General features: G+C 36.5%; 1 protein-coding gene across 10 annotated transcripts in view; it reads left to right on the top strand.

Moving 5' to 3' along the window:
* UTRN (utrophin) overlaps nt 1-27,090 on the top strand; it is a 511,459-nt gene that overhangs the window by 208,214 nt on the left and 276,155 nt on the right. For 8 of the 10 annotated variants that reach the window (XM_053222139.1, XM_053222141.1, XM_053222140.1 and 5 more), the window contains 8 exons: nt 1,258-1,386; nt 1,698-1,868; nt 4,605-4,766; nt 5,210-5,347; nt 9,183-9,386; nt 10,433-10,605; nt 21,525-21,675; nt 22,917-23,092. In XM_053222139.1, coding sequence (XP_053078114.1) covers nt 1,258-1,386; nt 1,698-1,868; nt 4,605-4,766; nt 5,210-5,347; nt 9,183-9,386; nt 10,433-10,605; nt 21,525-21,675; nt 22,917-23,092 — 1,304 coding nt within the window. The remainder of the gene's footprint in view (nt 1-1,257; nt 1,387-1,697; nt 1,869-4,604; nt 4,767-5,209; nt 5,348-9,182; nt 9,387-10,432; nt 10,606-21,524; nt 21,676-22,916; nt 23,093-27,090) is intronic. The other 2 variants (XM_053222143.1, XM_053222142.1) reach the window with 1 other exon arrangement.

The following is a 27,090-nucleotide window of genomic DNA, read 5'->3' as shown; positions in this document are numbered from 1 at the left end:
AACAAATGTAAAACTTTTGGCTCATAGAATATGTTCATGAAATATTTTATACATTCATTTTTTACTGTAACCAACTTAAGTCCACATTCTCCCAGCCCTTACTTCTATATTCTTCAGTCTGTACTTTCCAAATTCTTCCTTCAAATAATGCCTTTATTTTCCTATTAGAGCATTTAACGTTAAATAAGTCTGGTGCTCATCAGTTCACCGTTCTTAGAATCCAGATCACTGCCAAAACTTTTCTCATTGATTCTCATTTTCTTTTTTTAAACTATTCTTTCATATTAATGGATTTACAATTTGTTTTCTTGTCTTTGAAATACTTCTCAGTTTTTTTCTAGTTTCCTTTGTCCTATCAACTACAGTTCTTAGAAGTTGTTAATTTCATGTAAGGGCTGCCCCACTCTTTTTGATCAGGTCCTAAATTCTTGCTTTAGCCTCAACTATTTTGCTTAGTTTTAATTAGTTTTACTGTTTTTTTCTTGTTTTCACGTTTATTCTCTCACTCACATTTTCTGTCCTACTTCAAGAAATGTTAGTGAGGTCTGTGCCGGCTATAATATTAAGTGCTGGTGGCACCAAGGTGACAAACCACAGGACTATCCTACAATCAGTTACAGTCCATTGAGCAGGCAGAATATTATTCAGTCCATATTTTAATAATTCTTTTATATTACTGCTTTTTGGAAGTTTTTTAAATTTTATTTATTTATTTTGAGAGTGAGAATAAGAGTGAGAGAGAGAGAGAGAGAATGAGAATCTCAAACAGGCTGTGCACCACCAATGCAGAGCCCAATGGAGGGCTCAAACTCATGAACCGCAAGATCATGACCTGATCCAAAGTCGGATGCTTAACTGACTGAGCCACTCAGGTGCCCTTATATTACTACTTTTTAAGTGACTTTTAAAAAAAATAGGTCAAGGGGTGGCAGATGAGATTACTTAGAAGAATGAAGAATAAGGGATACAAACAAAATGAAATTGAAAAAGAAAGTTTCACCTTTTATCTTTCTTCAACCTTTAATAATATTGTATTGAGGTCTAAATCAAATAAATTTAAATACCATTTAACCATAGCTATGAAGTTTTAGGAATGAGACTTATTCACTGGGAAAGAGCTTTGCAGAAAGATGGAAACCTCTTTTGAAATTCAGCATACATTTAGCTTTTTGAAGGTCTTTTAAATGTCTTCTAAGATTATAAATGTCTGAAGTATTGCGTGTGATTGTACCAGCGTTTCATTAATTTCTTTTCTAGAATCATCAGAACCAATTGGAAATATTTGATGGAAATGTTGCTCACATAAGTACCTGGCTTTATCAAGCTGAAGCTTTATTGGATGAGATTGAAAAAAAACCAGCAAGCAAACGGGAAGAAATTGTGAAGGTACCAAGCACAGAGGATCAGTACTTCTACTTCTGGGAATGGAAGATTTAGTGTGGTCTTTTCTCTCATGGTCAGAGTTACTTGTGCACTCATTCTTTCCATGCATTTGATTCATTCATTTTTATTTTGGTGGGAGAAACTAAGGTTTCGAATGAGTCATGTGAGCAGCTCTTCATTACATTGATTATCCTAAAATATTTTCTAGGGATCCAAGAAATTTATTTAAACTACCTCTAATTCTGAGTTAGCATCACAGTGATGTTTGGCTTTGATTTTCCCCATGTGCTAATTTTGTGTTTTCTTACAATCAGCGTTTAATATCTGAGCTGGATGATGCCAGCCTCCAAGTTGAAAATGTTCGTGACCAAGCTGTTGTTTTGATGAATACACGTGGAGGCGCAAGCAGGGAACTTGTAGAACCAAAATTAGCTGAACTGAATAGAAACTTTGAAAAGGTTTCTCAACATATCAAAAGTGCCAAAGTGAGTAATAATATTTTAATATAAAAGTATTTTTCCTGTGGTCATGTGTCTCAATGGTATGTCATTCTTGGGTATATACATCAAAAAATGTTATTATTTATTTACTTATTTATTTATTGAGAGAGAGGGAGAGCGGGGGTGAGGGGCAGAGGGAGTGAGAGAGAAAGTCTTAAGCAAGCTCCACACTCAGCTCGGATCCTGACGTGGGGCTTGATCCCACAACCCTGGGATCATGACCTGAACCAATATCAGGAGTCAGAAGCTGAACTGACTGAACCACCCAGGCACCCCTACATCACAAAATTAAAAAAAATTTTTTTTTCAACGTTTATTTATTTTTGGGACAGAGAGAGACAGAGCATGAACGGGGGAGGGGCAGAGAGAGAGGGAGACACAGAATCTGAAACAGGCTCCAGGCTCTGAGCCATCAGCCCAGAGCCCGACGCGGGGCTCGAACTCACGGACTGCGAGATCGTGACCTGGCTGAAGTCGGACGCTTAACCGACTGCGCCACCCATGTGCCCCTCACAAAATTTTAAATTAAAACGATTTTAATGACTTTTTCCTTGAATGGAGCATTGGTCCTTATTTATTTGTGATTTTGCATGTGAAGGAGAGAAAACAAGAAATTAATCTTGAAGAAAATAACCCATTTGAGAAAAGGTGTCAGAGTCTCATTCAGAAGTTAAAAGTGGCTATAAAATAATGAGACTCATTTCCAAGCTAGGGACGAATATTAAACCCATTACTGTATAGTCTACTTTATAAACTTGTGCACACTGCACATGTGTGAAGTCATTTTTTGTGCTTTACATGTTATTGCATCTGAAAGTTACAAGTAATTTAACAATTTAGACCTAATGCAGAAAGCTATTATCTGCTGTTATAAATTTGAAAAGGGGCCTTATGAATTTAAATAAGAGGATGGAGCCCCTGGGTAGCTTGGTCGAGCATCCAACTCTTAATTTCTGCTCGTGTTATGATCCCAGGGATGTGGGATCTGCACTGAGTATGGAACCTACCTGGGATTCTCTCTGTCTCTCGCTCCCTTTGCCCCCTCCCCCACTCACGCTTTGTCTCTAAGATAAGATAAAAATAAAGTAAAATAAGAGGAGAATAAATAACAGATTTTCTTAAAAAGTTTTTATTGATTCTACCATATTATAATTTTTTCCCTCTGTGTGTGTCTTACAAATTCTCTTTCCTCTTTCCCTTGTCTAATGAGAGGAGGAAATGAAACATTTTATTGCAGTGTTCTCAAGGCCTGGGGTGTGGCAGGTGCTCAGTAAATGTTAACTTGAAAAGATGAAAGCCTTTTGATGGTTTGCTAGGGCAAAAACCAAAAGCCGCATAGCTCACTTTGGGGGTCATTCAAACCAGCTGTTAATTTTGACAGAGGATTATGAGTTTTTCAGGATCCCAGGTGGGCCCCTGGATTGGCATTTTTGAGTATTTGGTTAATTTTACCTCTTGAGAGTCGTGTATGGAAATTATCTAGAGGAAGGACCCTGTTTTTTGCAAGAAGTAAATATTATCTAAGTTTGCTTTAATTTGAAATGTCTGACATAAAAGGCCAAACTATCTTTCATAGCTCATGAGTATACTTAGATTATTCACATCTTAAGGAAAACAAGTAACTTGCTTCAACTTTTGTTTTCCTTAGCTTTGACCTTAACTCATTTGTTCCTTTCAATAGATATATGGGAGCATTTTCCTGGTATAAAAGAGTAAGGCATGAGACAAGGATAGAGTGAGAGGAAGTACAAAGAAGCAAAATCATTATATCCCCATAAATAACTTCTGTCAACATTTTGGCATACATGTCTACTCTTACATGTATGTGATATTATCAATTGTTTATATTGTTTCATATGTTCTCCTTTGACATGGTTTTCAATAGCTGTGGTGTGTTCCATTGTATGATCTATTATACTTTTCTAAGTCAGTTTTCTGCTTTTAGTGTACTTTTATAAATATTGAATTGTCAAATCCTTTTACGCATGTCTTTTTTTTATTTTTTATTTTTTTCTATTTTTTCATTGGGGCATTTTTATTTTATTTTATTTTTTAATATGAAGTTTATTGTCAAATTGGTTTCCATACAACACCCAGTGCTCCTCCCAACAGGTGCCCTCCTCAATGCCCATCACCCACCTTCCCTTCACTCCCACTCCACATCAACCCTCAGTTTATTCTCAGTTTTTAAGTCTTTTATGGTTTGGCCCCCTCCCTCTCTAACTTTTTTTTTTTCCTACTATGCTCATGTGCGATCTCAGAATCCCCCACACTGCACTCCAGGCAGCCATAGTTATTTGCACACTAGTTCACATCTTTGACTGGAGTTTGGAGAAAATTGGTAACTCCAAGAAGCCCAAATAGATAAAGTCATTGCTATATGGATGAATGAAATTAAAGTCAATTCAAATAAGTGCTAGTTCCTCTCTTGACACTCCATCCCTCTGATTAATGCCAGAATGTCTGGTGAAGAATGGATCTTGGGGCGCCTGGATGGCTCAGTGGTTAAGCATCCAACTTTTGATTTCGGCTCAGGTCATGATCTCATGGTTGTGAGATCAAGCCCCAAGTTGGGCTCCATACTGGGCATGGAGACTGCTTAAGATTCTCTCTCTCTGTCTCTGACTCCTCCCTCACTCCTTCCCTCAGCTCATCCCCCCCACTGTGCTCACCCTTAAAAAAAAAAATGTGTCTTTTCAAAGAACACTTTTTCTTCTGCAGTTGCTAATTGGCCAGGAACCATTATCATACCAGTGTCTGGTCACCACCGAAGCACATGAAACTGATGTACTTTTTGCTGACCTGGAAAAATTAGAAATTGACATAGAAAATATGTTAAAAGTTGTGGAAAAACACTTGGAATTCAGTGATGAAGATGAAAAGGTTGGTTCAGGGAGGTTTTCAAAACCATGGTGTTCTTATCTTTCTGTTCTGTGCATTATATTTTTACATCAGTGATGTTTAACCAAAGAATCTGCCAAATCATGCCAAAGGATAGACCCAAATGTGATTTTCTCCTGAGTGCTGTAAGATTTGCCAAGCGATTTATGTAGTGCTTAAGAAAATAGATACACTTTCTGACTAAAGGTAGTGTTATTTTAGACGTTCTCTAACTTCTGCTAAATTAACATTCTTTATGAGATAGTTAAAGTCAAATATGAAATGTTTTTTAAAAACCTGAATTTTTGTTACTTATTCAGATGAACAGATCTTGACTGATCTCCTACTTCATAGGTTAGTTCTCCTACTTGGGAACTGATTAGTAAGTGATGCTGTTATATATTTTTCTTTCGAGTAACTGTTTTTTTTTCCTATTAAACATTCAGATGGATGAGGAGAGAGCCCAGGTTGAGGAAGTTCTACAAAGAGGAGAACAAATGTTACATGAACCTATGGAGGAGAATAAAAAGGAAAAGATCCGTTTGCAGTTACTACTTTTGCGTACAAAGTACAATAAAACTAAGGTATTGTCCTGGGAGAGTCTCTGTTCTACTTGAACTTATTTAGCTCTTGCCATTCAGATATTTGATGTTGCATTCATGGATACCTTAAAAAATAGGTGGAATAGTATTTATTACTAAATATGTTTATATTTTTGGATGGGACAGGACTCAAAGAAAATAGAAACATAAAATCTTATTATTGGGATCTCTTTCGGACTTTTAATAATGTATTAAATCTAAAAGGCATCTATCCTTTTTAGAAGTGACTTGTTTCAATTCTGTATTTTATATGTGGAGGTCTTGATCGCCTCAACAAAAATTTTAGTTTACAAATAACTAAATTTGTGAATTGATAAATGATGATTTGTAGTCTAGAAAAAGATTCACTACCAGCTCTCTTTTCAATGACCATCTCCCCAGCTGCATTGCAAGTGTGTTGGTGTTCTCTAAAAGTCTGTTCTTAGGTAATCCTTCTAAGAACCATTTTTAGTTAGCAATGTTGAATATAGTAGAAGATTCTAGTCTCTCAGTTTGCTGCCTGTTGGATGTCTCAATCTGTTTGTACCACAAGCTTATAACATGTACCAAGCTAAATTTGTCCTCTCTCTTCCCTTCTAACCTGTGTTTCTTAAGTTATTCCTTATCTTAGTTTATTTCCTTAAACTCTCCATTCTAATTTAAGAATGGGTGGTTTTTCCTCACACTACATCGAGTAGGCATTAAAAACATCACTTCTGAATGAACTAAGATGCTGCAGAACCTGAAGTTAGGCACAGCGCTACCAATTACTTGCTTTATGACCCTGGGGAGATGACTGAATTTCTTAGCCCACTATTCTTTCCATAATTCAGACTTTTAGGATTTTATCCTGTTAGCTACTACAGTGTGTTTCAAGCTGAGTCTGTTTTATGTCCAGTTTTTCTTAACTCTAGCCCATCCTCCATATTGTCCTCAGAATTACTTATCCCAAAGTTGTCGCTGGTCATGACATTCCTTTACCTAAGAAAGTGTTGAGGAAAACCTTACAAAATACAGAAAAAGCTTTAAGTGTAAGGTTCATTATGATCATGGTACACTGATGCTTCATCTGACCTCCAGCTACCTCTTCGATTCACTCGCAGTCACCAGGTAGCAGAGTTTGCTGTTTTTCTGTATATTTTCCCAAAGAAACCAGTGCCTTTCCATCTTTAGGGTCTTTTCTAATTTTATTATTATTCTCTGGTGTGGGTTTTATCTCCTTATTTTACCTGAAAAATGTATTATCTTTTAAGGCTTGGCTCCATTTTTATTCCTAACATTTTTCAGATGATATTGTAGTTCTTTGCTTCACTGTTATTTACAGGTATCTTACTTCCCTAGAACTTCATCTTCGGGTGCCAAATCATAATCATTACTGGTCCAAAATAGAAATAATTTTTAGACTTTTAACAAATGAATACATTTTTTAGGAGTACTAATATATACCACAAAAGGCTTATTTTATTTTGGGTTCACTAACATTAGTTATTGTAACTAAAATGTTCTTAAAATGTTTGAAATGCTTTTGTCCTTATTTTATTAGCCCATATACTTCTGCAAATCTGAAGTTTTTAAAACTTTCTTGTCTGTAAACATCAGAATCCCTTGGAGGAACTTAAAAAAAAATCAGACTCCCAAACCAGTTAAATCAAAATCTCTTAGGTTGGGCCTATGTGTGAACATTCTTAAAAAAAACAAAAAACCAAACAAACAATTTTCTAGGTAATTCTAATGTGCAGTCAGAATTTAGAGCCATCAGCGTATAGGTCTTATTTTCTTATTTGAAATGTGTGTTAAATGACCTTTTCCCATTTGTGTTGACTAGGGTATGTATTACTATTTTTAAAATATGTGTGAGCTCTTTATAAAATAAATATATTAATCTCTTGTCATATTTGCTATAAAAGTATTATTTTATTGATTTTTATCTTATAATTATTTTATTTTTAACATGCAACCATTTAAAATTTTTGTTTAGCCCTACATGACTGTGTTTTCCCTTTGTGTTTTCTTTTCTTTTTGCCAGCCTGTTTGGAATCTAGAAAGTCCTTGTTTTGCAGAGATGATGACTATTCTGTTCTGTTTAGTCCTGGTTTTCCCCTATGGTTTGATAGAAACAAAACTTAGAAACTTTTAATAAAATTTTCATATAAAATAAACTTTTTCACCTATCTATCTGAAATTTTGGTTGTGTATGACATGATCAACATCAAGTAACACTAAGATTTTAGCATTACTTTGCAGTAGATTTGTATTGTTATGTCTAGCAGAATAAAAATAAAAGTACCCAGAAGTAAAGTCTGGGTCAGATCTTGAGGACTGGTTTTTTTTTTTTTTTTTCTCCTCCTAGGGCATTTTGATTGATCACTCTCTTGGAATAAAATCTATTTTGGGAATCTAGAAAGCACATGTTTAAATTTTGAACTGCCTTGCTGCTTCTTCTGCAAGAGTATGGAGGCTCAGAAAATCCTAAACTATCTTTACAGACTGAATAGAAAAAGGCAGTCTTTAATGAAAGTGATTTTATTTTTAATTTGGAGCTTTCTATTTACAATAACTTCTGACCTTCTTGTTCTTTTATATTTGCTTAAAAAATATAAGTTGTCTTCTTGGACGTATGGATAAATATCTGGAATGCTTTCAGACTAAAATTTGAATGCATGGCATTAGTATAACAAAACTAATATTAATTTCAAGTAGAAATAATCTTGTGGATAAAATCAGGACATCTATGTAGGCTTGCTTCTATCCTACTATCCAGGACTGTCTAGCAATAGGTGAAAGCAGTTTATCATGTTATAGGAGACAAATGAATATAGACCTCTAGGTTCAATACCATGTTATTGACTCACTGGTTTTAGTCTTGAGTCTTGGTTTCATTTAGGAATGATAACTGTAAACATTTTCAGGATCACTCAGTGAATATGTGTTTATGATCATTTTCTCTGCCATCTTTGAATTTGCAAAGGAATATCGTTTTTTAGAAGGTCAATATAGGAAGATAGTAAAAGCATCAGGAAAGCCACCTTAATTCATGAGCAGATGTACTTTGCCATTTGCAAGTAGTAGGTGGGCGTTTAATAAATTGTAGCCATTTGGAGTAAAGGACTTGAACTCCTGAAAGACTGGTAGCCCATCCCAGAGAGCACTGTTTTTGTTGAGAAAGCTCTGATTAAAGGATGTATTAATAAGTAGTCCACCCAAATAAGTTCACCCAGCTTAGGATCTGTCTGAATTTATGTTAGGACCTGTTGTCTTATCTAGGAGAGTTATGTTCTGTAATATTGTTCTCAAAGGTTAAGATGTTACCCTGAGTTACCTGGGTTATTATTTTATCAAAACCACCAGTGCATTTCTTACATTATGAACACATGTTAAACTTACTTATATTTTCAACGGTGAGGTCCAGAAGTGTTTAATCTAATTGTGACATTTTACTCAATGGGTAAAGTAATAACGGTATTAAAATGTTTTATTTCACATAGAACTTTATGATTTGCGGCATATTCTTATTTCCTCAACAGCTCAGGAAAGGAGTTGTTATGTTTTCTTGTTTGCTAAATGAGTTCAGGTGGCCCAAGTCTTAAAGAAAAACCTTTCAAGCTTTAACCTATTTATGCTGTTTGATAGCAGGTTTGGAAGAAAATCAGTATAGAGATTGCTAAGGGTTTCTACAGCAATACAGGGCAAAAATATAAAAAATTAAAACTCAAAATTTTTAATTTGGGTTCATGATATTGAATTGCTGCAGAAAATAGTCTTGTGGTTTTTTTCTGTTTGCTGCTGTTCATTGTGGGTATATTTTAAGAGATGTGCCTTATTATTATTGTTTTTATAGGCAGTCCCTGATCAACAGAGGAGAACAGGTCAGCTTGCTCCTGGAATTCGATCGCCCCCTCCTCCCACAGATTATCTGGTTGAAATTAACAAAGTTTTACTTTCCATGGATGATACTGAATTATTACTTAATGCTCCAGAGCTAAACACTGTGGTCTATGAAGACTTCTCTTTTCAGGAAGACTCTTTGAAGGTAAAGCTCCAGGCACCTCACTTAAATAGCCACAATGAACTTAGAAAGAAAGCAAGGAATCTGTCCTTGTGCCTTTGTAGATGGTCTATAATTTTTAAAATTTGTGCCAAGAAATTAATAATGTGTATGAATAATCAGTCTTTCCCATTTCACCAATGAAATATTATCAAAATTTTAATTTTTCAAAAGTATGTATGCATAGTTATTCTTTGCAACATCAGAAACATTTTTTTAAAGTTTTTATTTATTTATTTTGATAGAGAGAGAGAGAGAGCATGAGTGAGTGAGGGGCAGAGAGAGAGGCAGACAGAGAGAGTCCAAGCAGGCTCTGTGCCATCAGCACGGAGCCTGGTGTGGGCTCACAAACTGTGAGATCATGCTCCGAGCCGAAATCGAGTCGAATGCTTATCCGATTGAGCCACCCAGGTGCCCCAGAAACTTTTTTTTAATCAAACACATGCACAAATCATATTCTCTTTCTTATAAACTTGATTGTCAGTTGATGCAAAATATCAGCATTTATGTTGTCATCTATAACAACTTAAGATTGGCCAGTTGTTGGGGTGTGAGGTATGTTGATTATAAGTTAATTAGGGATCTGGAAGTTTTTAGTTGTTCACAAGACTATTAAATACCACCAGGGCTTTTTCATATAATTTGACTGCACTTATGTATAATTTTGCAATAAAATTGCTATTAGATTTGATATGTTTGATAGCTCATTTTAGTCACTTAAAGATATTTAAAAATATAAATAATTCCAGCTTCAAACACTTTGTTACCTTTATAGAATACCATTGAAGCTTTTTATATGTCCTGTACAAGTGCTGCTTTGAACAACTGTGAGGATTTCCTTTCTGCCATTAGGATATTATGTAGCATTTCTCACATTTTGTTCAATACAGGGTATTTTTAAAAAAGTTGTCAGCTTTGATGAGCAACAATTATCATGTCTCATCATACTTTAAATAAGTGTTATGCAAGATAAATTTTTGGTCTTTTGTGATTCTGTTCTTCTGTTTGCTGGATTTTATTAATGTGTGACAATGCATTTGTAGAATATCAAAGATCAACTGGACAAACTCGGAGAACAGATTGCCATCATTCATGAAAAACAACCAGATGTTATTCTTGAAGCCTCTGGACCTGAAGCCATTCAGATCCGGGATACACTTACTCAGTTGAATGCAAAATGGGACAGAATTAATAGAATGTACAATGATCGTAAAGGGTATGTATAAATTAAGTTGATACTTTCTAAAAAAATTTTTTTTAATGTTTATTTATCTTAGAGAGAGACAGAGCGCAAGCAGGGGAGGGGCAGAGAGAGAGGGAGACAGAATCCAAAGCAGGCTCCAGGCTCTGAGCTGGCAGCACAGAGCCTGATGCGGGGCTCGAACCCACGAACCATGAGATCATGACCTCAGCCAAAGTTGGCTGCTCAACCGACTGAGCCACCCAGCGCCCCTAAGTTGATAATTTTCTTAAAAAGACCTATAAGTTCATGGGCCGTGACAAAGGTCATATGTATACTAAGATTAATGAGGATATGTTTCACATCCATGTCATAGGCCTTGTTTAGTAAATTGTGATGAGTGTGGTTCCTTAAAGAAAGAGGAATCAGATCACATGTAGATGATCATTTGCAATATAATATCTTAATAATTAAAGGAAGCACCTTTAATTTTTAGTATCTAAATAGCATTCATTTTCTTTAAAAAACATATAATATAAATGAGCCTCCTTTTTTCTAGATTTTGACCAGAACTATTAATAAGTAGAAATAAAAACTGATGCTATTTTTAAAATATTTATTTATTTTTGAGAGAGAGAGAGAGAGATAAAGCATGAACGGGGCTGGGGGTGGGGGGAGGGGCAGAGAGAGAGAGGGAGACACAGAATCTGAAGCAGGCTCCAGGCTCTGAGCCATCAGCACAGAGCCTGATGCGGGACTCGAACTCATAAGCTGTGAGATCATGACCTGAGGTGAAGTCGACGCTTAACCGATTTAGCCACCCAGGTCTTTTTTTTTTTTTTTTTTAAGATTTTTTAAAGTTTATTTATTTACTTTTGAGAGACAGGGAAAGAACGAGAACAAATGGGGGAGGGACAAAGAGAGAGGGAGACACAGAATGCAAAGCAGGCTCCAGGCTCTGAGCTGTCGGCAGAGTCCAATGCGGGGCTCGAACCCATGAACTGTGAGGTCGTGACCTGAACCAAAGCCAGACGCTCAACTGACTGAGCCACCTGGGTGTCCCGAAACTGACACCATTAGTAGCTGCATATGTGGTGGATAGGCAAATAAAGTGTGAAACAGAACAATGTAAAGTACTGCATAAGAGGAAAGTTAACCAGAAAAATGTATTGGAAAACTGAAAAGACATTCACACAAAAACTAAGCATTGTGTTCTTCATCTTTGTTTTAGCTGGTGTATTTCAAGCAAATATACAGTCCTTGAAAAGATCACTTCTGACGGGCTTTGGGTGTAGTCCTTTGTATGGATTTTTAAAATAATCTCTGTACATTTAGAGAATATTCTTTTACATGCATCTTTATGCATACTTCTACCTAATTCGATTTATTAGATGAAGATTAATTTGTTAAAACACAATAACTTTTTAAGTCTCTAGATTGCATCAGGAAATTGGTTGTCCCATGCCATATGCCTGTCAACAGTATGTGTAAAAGGGTTCTGACTGAGCCTTGTCAATATTGACAGGCTGTCGTTTTTGTTTTTGTTTTTTAGACTTTTTAAGTTTTTTTTTTTTTTTTTGAGAGAGCGAGCGAGAGAGAGAGAGAGAGAGCATGAGCATGAGTATGTGTGGGGGGTGTAGAGACAGAGAGAGAGAGAGAGAGAGAGGGAGACAGGAGACAGAGAATCCCAAGCAGGCTCCTTGCTGCCAGTGTAGCCTGATGTGGGCTCAAACTCACAAACTGAGATTATGACCTGAACTGAAATAAAAAATCGGACGCTTAACTGACTGAACCACTTTGTTCTTTAGACTTTTGATAATTGTGTAGTGATAGATTGCATCTTGATTTTATTTTCCTATCTTCATTTCTTTGGTTATCAATGAGATTTCAATATTCTTAGATATATTTACTGGCCCCAGTATTATTTCTTCTGTCAATTGTTAGGTCATGTTCTTTGCTTGTTTTTCTATCATGATATTACTGTTTACTTATTAACTTGCAAAAGCTTTTATCCACGTTAAGGATATTAATCATTGATATTTTTTCATGGCTTCACTATTCACAGCTTTACCTGAGCCCTTTAATTTTCTTAATGGTGTTTTTTGACACATGGAAATTCTAATTTTATATAATCATATCTTACAAGTCTTTTCCTTTGTGATTTCATTATATTTATATGCATATAAGTTACCTTTGAATTGTAAGATTAGTTAAATATTAATGTATATTTTAAAAACAATTTTATTTGATAAAGTTTACATTGAATAACCCATCTGAATTTTATTATGGTATGTATTTTGGGCTAAGCCTCCAGATTCGTGGTTCTGTCCCCTGTCTCTTCAGTAGCAAGAGTAGAGCCCATGCATCTCTAGCTTTTAAACACTCCTCACCTTATTTTTCTTGTGCAGTTTGGTTTAAAAAACACTAATCTACTTTATTTTGCTTTATTTTTTTAAACAAACTTTTTTTTCCAACACTTTTTGTAGAATATTTTAGCTCTTCCTTATTATTGGTGGTACTTCCTTTATCATAAATTTTAAATGTATTCCCACAGCTCATTTTTGTTTAACTTTTCTTTTTATTAAAAGTTTATTTATTTATTTTTGAGAGAGAGAGAGAGAAGGAGAGTGAGAGAGCAGGGGAGGGACAGAGAGAGCGGGGGAGAGAGAGAATCCCAAATAGACTCTGCTCTGCTGGGGTGGAGCTTGATGTGGGCCTCAAACCCACGAACAGTAAGATCATGACCTGAGTCAGAATCAAGAGTTGGACGCCTAACTGACTGAACCACCCAGATGCCCCTTATTTAATTTTGCTAATTTTGCTTTGTTGCACTGTCAGTTTTTAGGCTGATACCATAATACTTTCATTTTTAAAGCATTATGGGGCACCTGGGTGGCTCAGTCAATTAAGTGTTCGATTTTGGCTCAGGTCATGATCTCATAGTTCAGGAGTTCGAGCCCTGCGTTGGGCTCTGTGCTGACAGTTCAGAGCCTGGAGCCTGCTTTGGATTCTGTGTCTCCCTCTCTCTTTGCCCGTCCCTGCTCCTCACTCTCTCTCTCTCTCTGTCAAAAATGAACAAACATGAAAAAAAATTAAAAAATAAAGCATTATAAATTATTTTCATCTAGTACATCCAGAAAAATAATTCCCAGTATATCCAGAAAATTTGTTCATCCAGTACGTCCAGAAAATTTTTTTCATTGAGTATATCCAGAAAATGTATTTTCTCTAATTAAAAAAAATTTTTTTTAATGTTTTTATTTATTTTTGACACAGAGAGAGACAGAGCATGAGCAGGGGAGGGGTAGAGAGAGGGGGGAGACACAGAATCCGAAGCAGGCTCCAGACTCTGAGCTGTCAGCACAGAGCCCGACACGGGGCTCGAACTCACAGACCGTGAGATCGTGACCTGAGCTGAAGTTGGACGCTCAACCGACTGAACCACCCCGGTGCCCCATCTCTAATTTTTCTTAATTTTAAATTCATCTTTCTTTTTTCTATATTTTTTGTCTGGTAAAATTTTAATAATTTCAATCAATTTCTGAAAAAAAAAAGATCAATTTGAAATGTAGTTTTTTTCTCTCAGGATTTGGGCTCTTCTCTATCTCCTCAGTAAAGTTTTGAAGGTTTGTTGATACCTTTCTCCCCAGGACTGTTATTAAACAGTTTAGTGTTTTACTTTCTTTCTTGTTTTTCTTTTAATTATTGAAGTCTGGTTGACCTATAATATTGTATCAGTTTCAGGTGTATGACATAGTGATTTGACAATTCTGTACCTTATTTAATGCTCACCACAATAGGTATAGTCACTGTCTGGCACCATGGAACATTATTACAGTATTATTGACTCTGTTCCCTATGCTGTACTTTTCATATCCATGACTTACTTATTTTATAACTGGAAGTTTATTCTTTTTAATTCCCTTCACCTATTTCGCCCATTACTTCTCCTACCCCCTCCACTCCCCAATAGCCACTAGTTTGTTCTCTGTATTTATGAATCTGTTTCTGTTGTTTCGTTTTTCGGATTCCACATATATGTCAAATCATGTGGTGTTTTCTTTCTCTGCCTGACCTATTTCACTTAACATAATACCCCGTGGGTCCCTTTGTGTTGTTGCAGGTGGCAAGATCTCATTTTCTTTTTAAGGCTGAGTAATATTCTATTGTACATGCACCACATCTTCTTTAGTCATCTCTTGACGGTCATTTATGTTGCTACCATATCTTGGCTATTATAAATCATGCTGCAACAAACATAGGCATGCATATGTCTTTTCAAATTGGTGTTTTCATTTCTTTTGGGTAAATATCCACTAGTGGAATTCCTGGATCCTATAGTATTTATGTTTTTAAGTTTTGAGGAAGCTCCATACTCCATAGCTGCACCAATTTACATTCTCACCAATAGTGTATGAGGGTTTCCTCCTGTCCGCATTCTTTCCAACACTTGTTATATCTTGTCTTTTTGGTATTAGGCATTCTGACAGGTATGAGATGATATCTCATGTGGTTTTGATTTGCATTTTCCTGCTAGTGATATAGAACTATATTTCATGTATCTGTTGGCCCTCTGTATGTCTTCTTTGGAACAATGTCTATGCATGTCCTCTCCATTTAAAAACACATTTTTTAAAATGTTTATTTATTTTTTGAGAGAGACAGACAGAGACAGAACGTGAGTGGGGGAAGGGCAGAGAGACAGATACAGAATCCAAAGCAGGCTCCAAACTCTGAGCTGTCAGCACAGAGCCCAATGTGGGGCTCGAACCCATGGACCGTGAGGATCATGACCTGAGCTGAAGTCGGACACTTAACTGACTCAGCCATCCAAGTACCCCAGGTCTTCTCCATTTTAATTGGATTATTTGTTGTTTTGGGTTGAGTTGTATAAGTTCTTTACATATTTTAGATAATAACCCCTTATTGGATGTATCATTTACAAATATTTTTGCCCATTCACTGGGTTGTTTCTTTTGTTTTGTTGATGGTTTTCTTTGCTATGCAAAAACCTTTTATTTTGGTATAGCCCCAGTAGGATATATTAGCTTTTTTATATTTTGTCTTGCCTGAGGAGACATATCAATAAATATGTTGCTAAGGCCAGTGTCTAGGAGGTTACTGCCTATGTTACTTCTGGGAGTTTTATGGATTCAGGTCTCACATTTAGGTCTTTACTATATGCTTGTTTGTACTAGTGACTTTTTTTTCCCCCATAATTTTCTTACTTTCCTGGTTGTGGCCATTTTTTTCCAACTGGAGAATGATGAGGAACTCCTTTAACTTTGTTTGAGAAACTCTATCTCTCCTTCAATTCTGAATAATAACTGTGCTGAGTAGAGTATTCTTGATTGTAGATTTTCTCCCTTTAGCATTTAGAATATATCATGCCACTGGCTTCTGGCTAGCAAAGTTTCTGTGGAAAAATCAGTTGATAGCTATATGGATTTCCCTTGTATGTAACTGTTTGCTTTTTCTTACAGCTTTTAAGAGTCTCTCTTTATCATTTGTTTTTGTGGATATATCTTGTTTGGGACTCTCTCTGATTTCCTGGACCTGGATGTCTGTTTCCTTTCCATTGTTAGGGATGCTTTCAGCTATTATTTCTTCACATAATTTTCTGTCCCCTTCTTGCTGTCTTCTAATTTTGGGATCCCATTCATCAAGTGAATGTATTACACTTGATGATATTTCAGAGTTCCCCTAAACTAGTTTCATTATTATTATTATTATTATTATTATTATTATTTTTATTTTTATCACTTCTCAGCCTTTTGGCTAAGATCAAATGTATTATTTTTTTCTTTGTGCTGTTCAACTTGGTTGCTTCCCATTATCCAGGCTTATGCTTTTCTTGTTTGTTATTTTCGAATTTGTGTGCAGTAGCATTCTTCTGCACTCTGTGTGCATATGTGTGTGAGTATGAACTTGATTGTCTTGACCTTTGTAGTATATTGACACATCAATTGTATATAATGATCATTTTTTCTTCTTTTTAAAAAAAAGTTTCCTGTTTGCATATATGCATTTGGCTAATATGGTAGAACTTCAAGCACATTGTTGATTAGTAATGCTGATGGCAGAAGTTCTGCCATTTTCTTGATTACAAAAATGTTACCTTTTAGAAAATAGTTTATTCATTGGGAAGTTTCAAAAGTTTAGGCACCAAACTATATTTTTATTCTAGGAGAGTGTAATCTATCACAACTTTTATTATTTTGTTTTCTTTGTTAACTTGATTATATTTGCTAAAAGGTTACCTCTGTTATTCATCCCAGCACTTGGATGCATTATGTTCTTATTCTTAGTATTTTTAAATGTTTATTTAATTTTGAGGGAAAGAGTGTGTGTGCGCACGGGGGAGTGGCAGAGAGAGGGGGGACATAAGATCTGAAGTGGGCTCTGTGTTGACAACAGCAAACCTGACGCAAGGCTTGAACTCATGAACCGTGAGATCATGACCTGAGCCACAGTCGGATGCTCAGCCCACTGAGCCACCCAGGTGCCCCTCTTATTCTTAATTTTTGTTTTTCTCTTTCAACTTTGGTCATCTATCCTAAATGTTTATTTTTCTCTATCCACATTTATCCACCTTTCACAAGCACTAAGTGAGAATTTCTTTCTATTCTATTTTTTTTTGTAAACTATCAAGACAATGGCAAACATCCTGTACTTTTCATGGTTTCAGTTATCAGTTATAATCACATGAGGGTGACCACCAAGTCCATTAATCTATACCAGCTCCCTGTGCCATTTGGTCTGTAAAACTTTCAAACTTTTTCAGGAGTAGAATTGAGTGATTCATCACTTACATAAACAACTGGTGCTCATCACAACAAGTGCCCTCATCAATACTAATCACCTATTTAGCCCATCCCCCTTCCCAACTCCCCCCGACGCCCCCCGCAACCCTCAGTAGTTTGTTCTCTGTAGTTATGAGTCTATTTTATGGTTTGCCTCTGTCTCTCTTTTTTTCTTTCCCCTATGTTTATGTTTTGTTTCTTTAATTCCATGTATGAGTGGAATCATATGTTATTTGTCTTTCTCTGATTTATTATACTATATGTTAACTAACTAAATTTAAATAGCTTAAACAAAAATAGAGATAAAACTAATCTATGGGAAAAACTCCACAAACTTTTCAAATTTTGTTGCCCTATAGTAAAAGTGAGAGAAAAACCATGAAAATATACCATTTTACTTTGAGAACTCCCTTATGCCTACTTTACACTGGTGCATGGTATTAGTTTCATATTTTTCCAAATAAGTAATTTTACAACCATCGTAGACAAATAATGGAGCTCCCTTTTCCTGGAAGAATTTCTTCCCTTTATGTCAACCAGTTATTTCTTCCTTCTCATCTTGGATCTTTGGGTCCTTAAGTTATCTTCTCTCTCAAGAATGTCTTCTCAGGTACTCATCCTCTGTATTTCCTTTGGTGGCTTTCACTGGTATAAGGACAAAGTTCAGACCTTTCGTCTTGAATTTAGAAGGTTTTTAACAGTGTTATCCAGATGGCCTAATTTTTTATACCCTGTCTATGTTGCTCAAAAAAGGTTCCTTCATTCATTTCACACAAACTAGATTAAAATTTACTTTGTTTTCTTTTCCTTCCTAGTTTCTAATTCTTACTCAGAATTCCATCTTCTACAAGGAACAGTTTTCCTTCTTAATTTTATCATTCTTTTTCTATTGTCTAAAAAGTTTTTGAAATTCAATTTTATGACTTCACCCAGCCACCTACCTCTATGTGCTTGTCTATCCATCTATCCATGCACCATCTGTTTGACCAATATTTATTGAGTGTTGACTAATTCAAGGCACATGCAGCTATGTGTAAGTAGTTATAAAAGATTATAAGGCAGATGTACTAAATATATATAGTCTCTTTCCTGGGGTCCAAATGTATATAGTAGAAAACTATAGACAAACACTTGTTAAGTAGTGCATAGTGCTGTGATGGGGACAATACAAGAGGCCTTGCTCGGCACCCTGAAGGATCTGGGAAGTCTTCTTGGAGATTGTGAGGTTACCTAGGTGAAGGAATAGAGGGAACACAACATTGCAACTGTCATAGATAAAAAGAGAGAGTGCTGTGCTGTTAAGGATATGGAAATAGTCCAGCAGAGTTAGAACTCAGAGAGATGAAACCAAAAAGTCCAAAAGGGACTATATTAGAAGGACCTTGGGTATCATGTTAAGTACAGTTGACCCTTGAGCAATATGGAGGTAGGAGCACTGATCCCCCCACTTCATGTAGCTGAAAATCTGTATATAACTTTTGACTCCCCCAAAACTTAACTACTGATCCTTACTGTTGGGCAGAGCCTTAATGATAACATGCTTACTGTTGACAAAAGCCTTACCGATAACATGGTCTATTAGCATGTATTTTGTATGTTTAATGTATTATATACTGTATTTGTATAATAAAGTAAGCTAGGAAAAAGAAAATGTTATTAAAATTATAGGGAAGAGAAAACACATTTCAGTATTTATAGGAAAAGTCCATGTGTATGTGGACCTGTGTAGTTCAGCCATGTTGTTCAAGGGTCAGCTGTAGTTTGTATTTTACTGTGAGAACAATAGGGAGCCATTGCAGTATTTTAACAAGGGAATGACAGTTTGCTGATTGCAGAATGCATTGGTAGAGGACAAGACTGAGCGCTAGAAGACCTATCTATGCTGGTCACAGGATGATAACTTGATTAGGATAGTAGCTATGGAAGTGGAAACTAAAGGAAAATTTGAGAATTAAATAGTTGAGTCAGTAAAATGTGGCGATTGGTGGGATGTTGGAGTAGGAGGAGGGAGGAGTAAAAAATGAGCCTCAAGTCTTTGGCTTGAGGACCTAAGGTAGGTGGTGGTACCATTAGCAGAGACAGGGTACATTGGTGGTGAGATGACTTTTGGGGGAAGTTGGCAAGGCCATTGAAATATTAGAGATTAGCAAACTCATATGTTTATAGTTCAGATCTAAACCAAGCATGCATTAAGGCTGTAACTTCGAGTCTGATTCTCTGGAAGTTCACAGCCTTTCACAATACTGTGCTGTCTTCCATCTGAGCTGGCTGGGTTAGAGCAGAGGTGATGGCTTTGCAAGACCTTCCCGAGCATGCATCTCCCTTTCTTTTGACTTTTTCTTATTTAATCCATAGCTATGTTGCTTAGATTTATTTTCAATTTATGTTCTTTTTGCAGTGATAATGATCTTTACCAAATGTAATGTTTATATACTTCAGGTGTTCAGATCTTTGAGGAAGACTTTTTAGCAATGTTTTCTGTTCGTTATTGCAGCATCTGAAAGGTTGGAATTCTATGTTGGTTATTTAGTTTTTGTATAGTTTTGTGAAAAGTAGTGAAGATTGTCTCTGTATCTTCTCACAGTGTTTGTTTGAAGTGTTCTTATTTTTGTAGTGCCTAATAGAATGTTCCTTCCCTGTGGGCACTCAACAGATATTAACTGAGTTTTCAAAATGATTTTCGTGGAAAAAGAAAATATAAACTTTATTTAGGAGTTAGTGATGCCAGGGACCATTTTATTATTTTTTGAAAATAATATTGGTTTTTTATTACACGAAGTAAAAATTTTATTAATATTGTTAAAATCTTAGGGATATCATCTAAATCTCTCCTAGCACTACTACTCTAAAAAAAAAAGGCACAAGGAAATTTAGGATCCTAATCCAACAAAGCTTTCCTTTTTGTACTTATTTTATGTGTTCCAAATATGACAAGCAGTGGAGTGTGACTTTATCTTGCTTTTAAAGAAGCTATTTGAGGGTGAGCAGAGGGGGAGAGGCAGGGGGGTGAGAAAGAGAGAGAGAGAGAGAGAGAGAGAGACAGAGAGAGAGAGACAGAGAATCTCAAGCAGATTCCATGCTCAGTGCAGAGCCCAACTGGGGACTTGATCCTGAGATCGTGACCTGAGCCAAAATCAGGAGTTGGACGCTCAACCGAGCCACCCAGGTGCCCCAGAAGTTAGGTTTAAATAGGAATTTCAATAGCCCTGTGTCTCATTGACTAACCTGGGCTTTGTAGACACTTCCATTCTGTTCAAATGAAGGGGACGCTCCAGAGTAGTCATTGCCCAGAGTGTATTAGTTGGCTAGGGCTGCCATCATAAGATACCATAGACGGGGTGCCTTAAACAACAAACACATTTCTCTCAGTTCTGGAGACAGAAAGTATAAGGTCAAGGTGCCAGCAGGGTTAGCGTTTAATGAGGCCTCTCTTCCTGGCTTGCGGATGGTCAGCTTCTCACTGTGTCCTTCCAAGGCCTTTCCTTTGTGTTGTTGCAAAATGAGAGAGAGAAAGAGTGAGGGAGAGAGAGAGAGAGGAGAGAAAGATCAATCTCTGGTGCTTATTTCTCTTCCTATTAGGACACCAATCTTAACGGGATTAGAGCTCCACTCTTATGACCTCATTTAACCTTAATTACCTCCTTAGGGGCCCTCTTTCTCCAAATATAGTCACGTTGTGGAACTAGAACTTCAGCATATGAATTTGGGGGGACACAAGCAGTCTATAACACAGTGATAATGGAGTGCAAGGAAATTTTGAAGTGTTTTGGCCTTTTGGGTTTTGTTCTAGCTAGGAACTGAGTGTTCTGGGAGTAAAACATATTTTTTTCCTAAGAGAATAGAGTGATTCATCATATTTTACACTTCATGGTATTTAACATGTTAAGTGTTTAAAGTTGGGTAGGTTAGCATGGCTACAGTCTGTGGGTTCGAGCCCCGCATCGGGCTCTGTGCTGACAGCTCAGAGCCTGGAGCCTGCTTCTGATTCTTTGTCTCCCTCTCTCTCTGCCCCTTCCCTGCTCATGCTCTGTCTCTCTCTGTCACAAAAATAAATAAAAACATTAAATAAAAAAAAATTAAAAAAAAAAAAGAAAAATTATTTCTAGACAGTCCTGGAAAGTTTGAAAAGCTATTTTGTTTCTTGTCCTCTAGTTATTTTGATAGGTCTATGGAAGAATGGAGACAGTTCCACTGTGACCTTAATGACCTCACACAGTGGCTAACAGAGGCTGAAGAGTTACTGGCTGAAACCTTTGCTCCCGATGGTGGCCTGGACTTGGAGAAAGCCAGGATGCACCAGCAGGTGAGTGCTTTCCATCCGAGGTTACGGGTCTGCTCAGAAGGTGGCATATTTTTTTCAGTATGGGACATTTAAGACTGATTTGGAAAGTAAGGGCAAATCATGTTAACTTTTCAGGAGTACATAGTCAACCTGTAATTTTTGTCCCAGTTCTACTTTCCATTTTCAAAGGTCTATGAAAAATTGGTATTTACAGTCTTTAATTAGGACTTTAAAAATTTAAATAAAAGATGCTCTTTAGTGGTTATGTAAAACACAATTTTATTTTTAAAATTTTATATTCAAAACATTTGTTAATTTTGTACGTAAGGCTTTATCAAGGACAGAAAGATATCTGCATACCTCACCTCTGTTATCTGTGCTTAAACACTAGACATCTTATTTTTCTTTGTATCATTGATAATTTTCGTACAAGTAAATTATTCTTGAGCTGTGTCAGGGCTGCTGCTCATGTGAGTCGAATGCAGTCTTGGGAAATATAACACAATAGTTAAATCAGTTCTGTTGATCACGGGTCTTTAAAAATAATAGTCAAAAGCAAGCAGAATTTCAGTTTACCATTGTTAAAATATATTCTTTTATTAAATCTTTAAAATATACTTTATGTAGAAGGCTCATGAGAAGTTAGAAAATGCTTTTTCTTTCATAAACATGTTAATGCATTTTTCTTATTTTATGGGTTATAGATAAGTGCTCACATTTGACTTTAAAATATCCTTTTTTAATTGCTTAAAAATTTACCGACTCGTGAAGCAGTGTCTCAATGAAATACACATTGACATTTACTTGCGTATGGTAGGACATAAGGGTATGTGGAGGTATACACACACACACACACACACACATATTGTATTTAGAAATGCTTTCAAGCATATATTTGAAGGAAGACAAACCATCTACTTTACTCAAACATAATTCATTATTGGTGTATAGAAATGCAACAGATTTCTGATGCTTGTGCTTTCAGTGTAAACAGCTGTTGCTTATTTTATGTTATTAGGCTATCCTCTTTCAGTATATTTTGCTTGATGGCACTCATGAGAATGGGTTAGATTTCAAAATCGATTTCATTTCGCGTGTTCATTGAGATGTAAGTAAAGTGTTTTAAAACGCCTTTTTCATGAACATAAAATATTCTTCCAGGACTTTGTTTTTCTTAACACTTAAACTGATGCCATAGTACCTTTGTGGATTCACTGCATAGTTCAGTTGTGGAGTTAATCTTGAGTTATACTCTGTTACAGGAACTCGAAGAGGGAATCAGCAGCCACCAGCCCAGTTTTGCAGCCCTAAACAGAACTGGGGATGGGATTGTACAGAAACTCTCCCCCACAGATGGAAGCTTCTTGAAAGACAAGCTGGCAGGTTTAAACCAGCGCTGGAGTGTGATCTTTGCAGAAGTGAAGGACCGGCGGCCAAGGTGATGTAGCGGTGATAACTCAAGGGCACAGGGGTAAAGATATTTTGGCAGAGCCTTTTAAGATACAGTTAGATGAGTTCAAAATTCCTCTATTATCTGATATCACGATACGAGTTGTAGTGACATTTAAGACCTCCGCTGTGATGTTCTATATATATTTTTATTTAAGAGAGAGAGAGAGAGAGCATGAGTGACAGAGAGAGACAGGGGGAGAGAAAGAGAGAGAATCCTAAGCAGGCTCCATGCTCAGTGTTGAGGAACCCGATGCAGGTTTGATCCCACAATGCTGGGATTATGACCTGAGCTGAAATCAAGAGGCAGATGGTCAGCCAACTGAGCCACCCAGGCGCCCCAGTGATGTTCTATATTTTTAGAATGTTGTCTCTTACTGTATTTTTAGGGTACCTGTAAAGTCTCACATTTCTACTCAGATGTGATATGTATGAAAAATATCTTTATTCCTCTCATTTCTGACATTTTATTATGATATGGCAACTGTGTGGAAGGAACTTGAACTAGGTCAGGAATACCTTGGACTTGCAGACTGAAGATCTGGGTTCAGGGTCAGACATTTCACTCACCCACTTCCTGATGGGGCCTCGGGGTCTTCTCTGAAATCCCTCTTACTTGGTTGTTCTTAATGTCTAAGGGTGTGTTACATCCACATATGCTGGTGCTTTGTAAATAATATAGTTCCTCATTTGCATAATATAATAAATACAATGAATTACTGTCTGATTTGTGTCAGATTATGTTACAATGCCCCAGATTTTATTAGTGTGTCTTCGGATTGCAAAAATGCTTGATTACCAGTGAATATAATACTCAACATTACAAATTATTTTATATATTGCTTTAAAATTATTTGAAGTTATTTTTGAGACGCTGAAGATTTAATGGATGATTTCTACTTTGCTTAATACATTTCACCCCATTGATGATCTTCTTTTTAGGTTGATGGTAGTTTTGGATTGAAAAGCCCCCAATTTTTTTTTCTAATTTTAATTTTGTAGGTGATATATTAGTGATAAGCTATTGTTTTGTTATGGACCAATCTAATATTTTATCAAGTCCAGTTTTATAGTGTAAAATAGAACATAAAATATGGAGCTATGACTATTTGGCCTATGGCTTCTTTTTATAAAATATCATCATCTATTGTTTTGTGTGTTTCGGTCAGAGGCAAATAATGGTTTTGCCTTTGGGTTGAGAGATTGCCATGTGGTAGAGACCACATTTGGCACCTGGCATACATTGTTTCATTTTATCTTCTCAACTCTCTTCTGCGGGGACGCTTAGGCTCATTGTATAGCTTTTGAAACTGAGGCTGAGAGGGGAGAGGTTAAGTAATTTGTCTAGGTCTCACAGAAAGTTGGTGATAGCATGAACTTAGGCTTTCACATACTGTGTGTGAACAAATCCCGGAAGACCACAGCTCTCTGGCCAAGTTTCCTCCTCTGTAAATAAGAGCTGTGATAACTTCTCAGAGGAGTGTTATGAGGATTAAATGAGACAGTGTTTGTGAAAAGGATATGGCAAACTGTTCATAGTAAACACTCAAAATATCTAGTTTTTACAATAGTAAGTGAAATGAAAACTTATTCTCTAAGCATGTTATTGCTGAGTTTTGGCAGTAATTGATTGATTGGTTTGATCAATATCTTTTGAACCTCTAAGGAACTCAGAGATTAGGATGAAGAAAATATTCAAAAGGACAAATGATATGGTATGATTGAAAAGCATGTTGTTAAGGAGATACTGTGTTGTCACAGAGGCAGCAGTGATGGGGCATGGAATTTTTTTTCATGTTTTTATTTAAATTACGGTCAATTAGTATACTGTGTAATATCAGTTTCAGGTGTAGAATCTAGTGATTCATCACTTACATGCAACACCCAGTGCTCATCACAGCAAATGCACTCCTTAATGCCCATCACCCACTTAGCCCCCCCAAACCCTCTCCACGACCCTCAGTTTGCTCCCTATAGTTAAGACTCTGTTTCTTAGGTTGTCTTTCTCTTTTTTCTTTTTTCCCCTATGTTCATCTGTTTTATTTCTTAAATTCCACATACAAGTGAAATCGTATGGTATTTGTCTTTCTCTGACTTATTCTGCTTAGCATAATACTCTCTAGCTCTATCCATGTCCTTGCAAATGGAAAGATTTCATTCTTTTTGATGGCTAAGTAATATTCCACTGTGTGTGTGTATGTGTGTGTGTGTGTGTGTGTGTGTGTGTACATATCTATATACCACATCTTCTTTATGCATTCATCAGTTGATGGACATCTGGGCTCTTTCCACAGCTTCGCTACTGTTGATAATGTAGCTATAAACACTGGGGTGCATTGTACCCCTTTGAATCTGTCTTTTTTGTATCCTTTTGGGTAAATAACTAATAGTGCAAATGCTGGATTGTAGCGTAGTTCTATTTTTAGTTTCTTGAGGAACCTCCATACTGTTCTCCAGAGTGGCTATACCAGTTTGCATTCCCACTAAGAGTGCAAGGGGGCTCCCTTCCCCGTGCCCCGCCCCCCAACTCCTTGCCAACACCTGTTGTTTATTGTGTTGTTAAGCCATTTTGATATCTCATCATGGTTTTATTTGTATTTCCCTGGTAATGAGTGATGTTGAGCATCTTTTCATGTGTCTATTAGCTATCTGGATGTCTTCTTTGGAAAAGTGTCTATTATATCTAATACCTGTTTCTTAACTGGGTTGTTTGTTTAGTTTGATAAATTTTCTATAGATTTTGAATACTAACCCTTTATCAGATATGCCATTAGCAAATATCTTCTGCCATTCTGTAGGCTGCCTTTTAGTTTTGTTGATTGTTTCCTTCACTGTGCAGAAGCTTTTTATCTTGATGAAGTCCCAATGTTCATTTTTGCTTTTGTTTCCCTTGCCTCAGGAGACGTGTCTAGTAAGATTTTTCTGACTGGGGTCAAAGAGGTTGCTTCCTGCATTCTCCTCTTGTGTTTTGGTGGTTTCCTGTCTCACATATAGATCTTTCATCCATTTTGAATTTACTTTTGTGTATTGTGTAAGAAAGTGGTCTAGTTTCATTCTTCTGCATCTTGGCCTCCAGTTTTCCCAACACCATTTGTTGAAGAGACTGTCTTTATTACATTGGATAGTCTTTTCTGCTTTGTTGAAGATTAGTTGACTGTGTTGTTGTGGGTCCATTTCTGGGTTTTCTGTTCTGTGCCACTGATCTACATGTCTGTTTTTGTGCTGGTGCCATACTGTCTTGATGACTACAGCTTTGTGATATCACTTGAAGTCTGAAATCGTGATGCCTCTAGCTTTTCTTTTCTTTTTCAGGATTGCTCTGGCTTTTCGGGGTCTTTTGTGGTTCCATACAAATTTTGGGATTGTTTGTTGTAGTTCTGCAGAAAATGCTGGTGGTATTTTGATAGGAATTGCATTAAATGTGTAGATTGCTTTGGGTGGTATAGATATTTTAACAATGTTTGCTCTTCTAATCCATGAGAATGGAATGTGTTTCCACTTCTTTGTGTTCTCTTCAGTTTCTTTCATAAGTGTTTTATAGTTTTCCAAGTACAGATCTTCTATCTCTTTAGTTAGGTTTACTCCTAGGTATCTTGTTTGTGGTGCAACCATAAATGGTGTTGAATCCTTGATTTCCCTTTCTGTTGCTTCACTATTGGTGTATAGGAATGCAACAGATTTCTGTATGTTGATTTTATATCCTGTGACTTTACTGAATTCGTGTGTCAGTTCTAGCAATTTTTTGGTGGAGTCTTTTGGGTTTTCCATATAGAGTATCATATTGTCTGCAAATAGTGAAAGTTTGACTTCCCCCTTGCTGATTTGGATGCCTTGTATTTCCTTTTGTTGTATGATTGCGGAGGCTAAGACTTCCGGTACTATGTTAATAGTAATGGTGAGAGTGGACATCCTTGTCTTGTCCCTGAGGGTAGGGGAAAGGCTCTCAGTTTTTCCCCATTGAGGATGATATTAGCTGTGGGTTTTTTG

Source organism: Acinonyx jubatus, chromosome B2 (assembly GCF_027475565.1).
Source record: "Acinonyx jubatus isolate Ajub_Pintada_27869175 chromosome B2, VMU_Ajub_asm_v1.0, whole genome shotgun sequence".
Lineage (NCBI taxonomy): Eukaryota > Metazoa > Chordata > Mammalia > Carnivora > Felidae > Acinonyx > Acinonyx jubatus.
Note: the sequence above shows the minus strand (reverse complement) of the source record. Positions and strands in the feature narration are given on the sequence as shown.